Consider the following 7,955-nt stretch of genomic DNA (forward strand, 5'->3'; position numbering starts at 1 on the left):
TAAATATTGGCGTTACATTAGCTAACTTCCAGTCATTGGGTACCGAAGCCGATTTAAAGACAGGTTACAAACCTTAGTCAATAGTTCCGCAACTTCACATTTGAGTTCTTTCAGAACTCTTGGGTGAATGCCATCTGGTCCCTGTGACTTGTTAATGTTGAGTTTATCAATTAATTCCAAAACCTCCTCTACAATTGCAGGGGAAGGACATCAGTCTTTTCCATCTGTATTTTGCTTCTTTGTTAAAGAGAATTCCAAATATTTATAAACCTTTTGTGGGGAAAAATAAGCTCCTCTATGTCACCTATAGAGATGATAGAAGAGTTCATATGGACAGAACTAGCTAATCACATCCTGTAGTAACTCTTCAGGTGACATCAAGTTACACTCTCTACAGCTTTGTTCAAAGTCATCCTAGAGTCAGCAGTTTTAGGATATGATTTGGATGAATGTTAATCAGAGTGTTCAATAACTAGAAGGTGAGGAAAGTGAATAATGGAAAGAACAATAGAGAGAAGCATAATGCAACAGACAAAAAAAAAGACTGTGCATTGCATAGAAGTGTTTGCAAATGGAACAAGTGAGGGTATGATGTGAGATCTAGTATACACGTGAGTGTGTAATCATGCACAAGACCCTTTGTATGTGTATAAAAGAGAAAGAATGTGAAAGGATTAAAGTTTTTCCACACACATTTAAGGCAATATATGGTTATGCATTTATGATTTGTTGAGCATGTAATTATCCAGCACAGTATGTACATGGTATAGAATAAGCATGGCTATGATTGGGACAGTAAGAAGGGTAGAAAATGTTTGCATGTGGGTGGATAGGTTTGCCTGTTTATGTTGCTGATTGCTTCAGAGATACAAATGGTGAATGCAATGCAGGGTAAAGCCTGATCTAGGAAGAGAGAGACAAAACATCCTGGCTTTTGTGCTGCTACCAATTACTGTCTACTTGCTTACTATGAAGTGAGATCCACAGCACCTAGCCATATCTCGTATCTCTAGATAGACTGGACTATAGAAGACAAAAGTTTTAGGGTTTCACAGCTCTCAGACTTGTGGGTATTACATTTCTCACTAAGTGTCCTTGCTGTAAATGCAAGGTAAATTATTCTCTCTCTCTTTTTAGTTCCCTTTTTCTCTTCATGCTTTAATCGTTTTGACACCAAGCTGTACAAAAGTAATTTAAAATTAACATGATTGACAGTTGGTAGATAGCAGGGCCCAATTCAGAACTCCGCCTCCTACTCAGGACTACTGAAAGAGCTCTTCTGATTGGCTGCAGAACCTGAGGCAGCTGACAGGGTCATAGGAAAAACACAGCAAACAATTAATTCGCTAATTTAGTTATCTGTTTAATTTAAACCAGAAAATTGTCAGTCACTCATCATCCTATGAACTTAGCTGCATGGTTTCATTGCAGTGGCTGCAGCTCTTGCTAGCCAAGAGGGGATATGTTTGAAAGACAGGGATCTGTCCTATGGAGGTATAGAATTACATTTAATAGCCCTGGGAGAAGTTGTTAGCATTTGAGTTCTGTAGTGCTGTTTTTTAATGTTATATTTGTTCCAGACTTATGTGTTAAATACACACATACAGTAACAGTCTCACATTTAGACTGAGAATTATGTAATATACACACACATGTATACCAGCCTTATAAAATTGTTGTGGAAACTTACCAGTCTAGGCTCAAAATGTACTAGTCCATCATTAGCATGATCATAAAAACAAAGTTTTATTTATTTATAAAAAACTTGCCTTGGACAATCAGAACACTTACAAGACTAACTTGTACACAGTAGGTAGAAGATTTGTGAAGCATAATGGCCCTGGGATCTTGTGGTATGTCAGGGCTAATATCCTTTGATGGAAGAGGAAATTAAATTTTCCTCCTGTTCAGCTGTGAATGGGAGTGTGTAATTTTGAATCAATTTAGGGGAGGGCTTCTTGAATTTGTAAGTGTTCTCGGATAAATTCTGTACATACTTTTGAGGTAATAAACTGAATTGTAACAATATTTTTATTTGTGAATCTGTTATGTATGCTTTGTCTGAGTGCACCTGCTTACAGAAAGGCAGTGCCATTTGTATTCAAACTGAGAAGTCATCTCAGCCCTAATGTAAATTAATTTAATCTCAGACTGTAGCTTTTGTAGAGTGCCTTGATGAGGATATGATTTTGCTTAGGGGAAAAAAAAAAGTTGTACACACATTTAACGAATGAGTTCTTTGCCACAGAGGGAAGCCAGGATTGGATTCAGGACATCACCACACACTAAAAGCAATGGACAGTTGCAACTAAAGTGTTATCCATCCCAGCCATTTATATTGGAGTAAGATAGAGGGATAGATTTGCAGATGACTGCTTGAGGATTTCACATGAATTCAGCAACTCATGGAGTGGTCCAGTCTTCACAGCTGGTGATACCTGACTGTCCAGTTACAGTTTAGGCCTCCCATAAATCAGAAAGCCAATCTTACTAGCTGGTAGGGCCATTCTTCACATTAGCACCCTTGTACCTAGGCCTACACTCAGGTGTTGGGGTGGGCGTGTCCCACCATTTGTGCCCAAGTATGTGTGAGATAGCTAGATCAGCCTACAATTTATCAGGTACATGCAAGAAAGCAGCCCCAAACCATCAAAAGGCAGGGGGGAAAGTAGGATGAATTTACCTGAGAGGGTCCTCTTGTCAAAGAGAGAGAGAGGTGGGAAGCTGTCTTGCCTTCCAGTCCTGCTGCCCAAGAATGAGACAGGGTCACTGCATGAATTGCAGGCTTGTATGGTACAAATGACCTCAATCACCATTTACTTTGTGCTTACAGCGATCTGGGCTGATGGCAACTGCATCTCAATGATAAGGGCCTTGTCCTGCACCAGTGATACTGATGGAATCTTTGCTACTGACTTCAATGGACACAGGATTGGGCCCTACCATTAGGCTAAAACCATAGCTGTGATAATGAGCATCCACCTACAAAGCAGGGGAGGATTACACCTCATTTATAGATCACAGAGTCAGTCCAAGGTGGGTGCACAGTTCCATATACCTTTCAATCAGTCACATCTACCCACCCTCCCAAGCTTTCAGATGACATCACTAAGAGTTTGTGGTCACTATTCGAGGGCCTTTGACCTTTCCAGTCTGATTCATAGAGGATGGTACTAACAGGTAATTGCATCATACTCTGCATCAAGTTCCAGCCATCTCATCTGCACAGCCAGCTGAACTGTCATTCCTCAACCATCATCAGCTATTTGGAGACACTTTACCTGGTCAGGCGGTCTGTGGAGAGCTGCATAGTGCCTTAGAATCCTAACTAGAGATATCTGAGGGGAGAGGCAGGCCAATTAAATCAGGCAGCATTGAATCTCTAATTGACACAAATGAGACAGACAGACAGCTGGAAGGGTGGGGGAGGGAAAGGGAGCAGGTGTCCTGGATGAGAGAGAGATGGAAATCTACTCTCCTAGTGCTGCAGTCTCTTTACACTATAGATGTATGCTAGTTAGAAACATTAAAACATATTTAAAAGTATCAAGGGCTTTCAACTGGAGATAAAAGTAATCAGTGAAGCTAATGCATTTGAGTGTTCTATGGCTGACTGGAAGATTTCTAAAATAATCTTCCACCCCAGCATTTTGTTTTCCCTCTAATTTTTATGCATCCATATAAATAAAAACATTAAAATGACCTTCCCCTCTGCACTTTGAAGTCAGGGAATTGCTGTTGAACAGTTACAGTTGAGAAAAGATTTTAGATGTGAATATCTTTGTTTCTTTTTCTGCATTTAACAGTAGTTGGTTTAGAAACAATATTTTTTCTCCCCTTCTTTTGTTAGCAGAGGATATTTTTAGCTTAAATGCCTTTTAAACTTTAATTTATAAATAAAATGTAATAGTTCTGTCAAGTCATAGATCTCAAACTTTAAAGCACTTCAGAGAGGAAGTGACTTCCAAAGGTTACAGAGAAAGTCAGCAAGAGAGCCAGTAATAGAAGCTAGGTTGCTAGACTCCCAGTTGGTGCCTTGCTGTGAGTAGAGATTGCTGCCTCATCCTTAATGCTGCTTTTAAGGAAATAAACCCTCTCCCTAGCATTGTTGAAAAGTAAAACACTTTGGTTTGTTGTGTTTCTGGAGCTTCTAAAAGGGGCTAGAAAAGCAAAGAATGTTGATAAGGTAAAAGTTCCATTTGGGCACAGAGTGAGCCAGCCAAATTCCACTTTGGTACACTAGTGTAAATGTTGAAGTAGCAACTGTGAACTCAATAGTCACTGTTTTATACTGTTGTAACTGGGCTGAGAACCTGAACCACTATGTGCATCTCCATTTGAAAAAGGAGCAGATTGGGGGGTTGTGGTGCAATTACACCAAGAACATTTTTCTTTTCCACCCTCCAAAACTTTCGGAATCTCTTCCAGAATGTGTTGATCAATTTTTCTTCAACATTTTCCCTGCTTGGGATCATCTCCTCCACTACAGACAATTCTTTGCGGTATCCATGGGAATTGCTTTCATAATTAGAAGTGCACCCAGCACAGATCAGAGAGCGTTCAAACCTGGGAGCTGGAACTAGGAGGCGGGTCTGATTAAATCTGCACTGCCACAAGGAGAGTAACCCAGTTATTGTTTAAACATCAGACCTGCTCCTTGCCCCCTCCTTTAAATAGCATGTAGGAGTGGGGGAAAGAGACAGAGAAGGGGTGTGTGTGGAAAGGGGACATTTTAATTTTATTTTACTTCATGAGTGGATTTTTTTTTTAAATCTACCTTAAACTTTCATTGGACAGATAGAGTAGAAGCTTGGACCCTGAATCAGTAATAAATCCAGTTCAGGATATCAAATATCCAGCAATGACAGCTACTACTGTTTAAACAAAGTAGCATTAAAAGTATTTCTTCAAAGTTGCAATAAGGATTAGGAACATCTAAGCAAAGGATGACTGCAAGAGACAAGCCACAATTCTGCTCTCAGTTGGACCCCGGCAAATCCAAACTAGTTCTACTAATGTCAATAGAGTTGCATTGATGTTAAACCACTGGGAGATCAGATTTGGGCGGGACAGTCATGTAACTCCCTTATAGGAAAAAACTGCTTGTGTGTGAGATTCTTACCTGGATGCAGGAGTAATTATTTGTATCCATCCAAGCATAGCCAGAAGAATATAGCCATTTTGGAGTCTAAAACTAGTCAACTTAACTTTACCTGGTTTTGTTGGTGCAAAACAAACAAACAAACAAACACCTAAAAAATAGATCTACTGATGACTTAAGTCTACCCAATATTAGAAATATATACACAGTCCTGCAATATTAGTAAATATTTATATTATAGTAACAAACACCTAAATCTGTTTTACTCATCCCATCTCTATTCCAGTGATGCTAACAGAGAATTACCTTAGCCAGTTTCTTTCCATTATAATCAGAATTATTCAAGCCAAAATTGCTTTCATTCATCCTAATATGTGTGGCTCAAAAGCTGTTTTCTGCCTCTTTTCTTCTGTAGTAAATATTCAAGTAGATGACCAACCTGCTGTTCGCCTAATGAGCGAACCTACCCTGGGGAAAAGAGAAATGTCTGTTACTTCTGATATCTTATATTAAGCTGAAGAATTTCCACCTGTTGTAGGTTTGCAACACCATCTGCTGTTTAAAAGCAAGACAGCATTTGAGCTACACACCACACAAGCATTTGGGTTTGTTTAATAAGATATGAATGTGGAAGGGCTTTGTGTAATTAGCAGTCTCCCTCACTTCCACTCTTTCAAGCTCTTGAGTATATTTCATCTTGGTTTTGTTTATAGCCAGTAGTGTTGTGCTTTCTCCATTGGGAAACCTAGAAGGCATGATGGCCAACGGGAGATGGGTCATAGAATCTGATGGCCACAGACTTCAAAACAGGGATCTTAATCCACATCCAAACCATCCCAAAAACCCAGGGTTTGGGTTTGTATTCTGGGATAATCTTTGGCCACCGTGAGAGGATGTGGATGGTTTGACTTTTCTTTTGCAGCCCTGTCTGCCCCACCTTACCAGCATAGCAGATTTCTAAGTAGGACTGTTCTGTTCCCAAACAAACCACGTCTAAAAGGACCTTGTTAAGAACTCATTCTTGGAGAAGAGCAACCTGCTCCTTTGAGAACTATTGATTCATGAATGAACCCTCTTGCTCTTCAAATCAAGATGTTTCCCTGACCTATGACACTGCCAGGGTGATGCAGAGTGAATACACTAACCAGGTCCTCTGCCATGAAGGTTTGATATTGACCTTGTAGTATAAACCAAAGGCCCCAGTCAGGCTTGGGTGACAAGCCTTCCCAGTCTCTACTGAGATTCTTTGATTCTTCACCCAAGAACCTCTCACTGACTTTTCCCCCACTGGAAGCTAGTCCGACAAACAGGTATATTTTTGCAGTGTCATTCCAGGTGCTAGCAGACTGGTTCAATTTGTGAAGGACCTTTTGATGGAGGAGAGAGGCTGAGAAAGCCAGAAGGCTTGTGAGTGGAGGGAGTGCTAAGGAGTTAAACACCTTCCTTTGACTGCTGCATCAGACCTGAGCTGAAGGGATTTCTCCTTTAGTACATCTATCCATCTCCTTACTTCTTGGAGCAGCTAGTCCTGTCTTCTGTAAAGATATTTGCTTAGAGGTGGGATGATTACAATTAGGGCTGTCAAGTGATTAAAAACATTAATTGTGATTAATTGCACTAATAATAGAATACCATTTAGTTAAATATTTTTGGATGTTTTCATTTTCAAATATATTGATTTCAATTACAACACAGAATACAAAGTTTACAGTGCTCACTTATATTTTTGATTATAAATATTTGCACTGTAAAAACAAAAAAGATTATTTTCAATTCATCTAATAAGTACTGTAGCACAATAGCTATCATGAAAGTTGAACTTATAGATGTGGAATTATTCAAAAATAAAACACTGTAAAACTTTAGAGCCTACAAGTCCACTCAGTCCTACTTCAGCCAATTGCTCAGAAAAACAAGTTTGTTTTACATTTGCAGGAGATAATGCTGCCTGCTTCTTGTTCATAATGTCACCTGAAAGTGAGAACGGGCATTCGCATGGCACTGTTGTAACTGGCGTCGTAAGATATTTACATGCCAGATGCACTAAAGATTCATATGTCCCGTCATGCTTCAACCACCATTCCAGAGGACACACATCCATGCTGATGACGGGTTCTGCTCAATAACGATCCAAAGCAGAGTGGACTGATGCATGTTTATTTTCATCATCTGAGTCAGATGCCACTAGCAGACAGTTGATTTTCTTTTTTTTTGTTCAGATTCTGTAGTTTCCACATCTGAGTATTGCTCTTTTAAGACTTCTGAAAGCATGCTCCACACCTCGTTCTTCTCAGATTATGGATGGCAATTCAGATTCTTGAACCTTGGGTTGAGTGCTGTAGCTATTTTTAGAAATCTCACATTGGCACCTTCTTTGCATTTTGTCAAATCTGCAGTGAAAGTGTTTGTAAATCAAACAACATATGCTGGGTCATCATCCGAGACTGCTATAACATGAAATATATGGCAGAATGCAGGTAAAACAGAGCAGGGGACATACAATTCTCCCCCAAGGAGTTCAGACAAATTTAAGTAACACACTATTTTTTTAATGAACATCATCAGCATGGAAGCATGTCCTCTGGAATGGTGGTTGAAACATGAAGGGGCATACGAATGTTTAGCATATCTGGCATGTAAATACCTTGCAACGCAGGCTACAAAAGTGCCATGCGAATGTCTGTTCCCACTTTCAGGTAACATTGTAAATAAGAAGCAGGCAGCAGTATCTCCCATAAATGTAAACAAACTTGTTGTCTTAGCGATTGGCTGAACAAGAAGTAGGACTGAGTGGACTTGTAGGCTCTGAAGTTTTACATTGTTTTGTTTATGGAGTGAAGTTATGTAACAAAAA

At 39.6% G+C, this 7,955-nt stretch overlaps 1 protein-coding gene across 2 annotated transcripts in view; it reads right to left on the bottom strand.

The window, feature by feature from the left end:
* ARID1A (AT-rich interaction domain 1A) overlaps positions 1-5,499 on the bottom strand; it is a 134,794-nt gene extending 129,295 nt beyond the window's left edge. Inside the window, exon 1 of one of the 2 annotated variants that reach the window (XM_044997603.1) lies at positions 5,408-5,499. In XM_044997603.1, the coding sequence (XP_044853538.1) occupies positions 5,408-5,467 (60 nt within the window). In that variant the 5' untranslated portion in view covers positions 5,468-5,499. Of the gene's footprint in view, positions 1-2,683; positions 2,699-5,407 lie in introns of those variants that run through there. The other variant, XM_044997607.1, reaches the window with a different exon arrangement.
* Between the last annotated feature and the right edge of the window lie 2,456 nt (positions 5,500-7,955).

This window comes from Mauremys mutica, chromosome 23 (genome assembly GCF_020497125.1).
Source record: "Mauremys mutica isolate MM-2020 ecotype Southern chromosome 23, ASM2049712v1, whole genome shotgun sequence".
Taxonomy (NCBI): Eukaryota; Metazoa; Chordata; order Testudines; family Geoemydidae; genus Mauremys; species Mauremys mutica.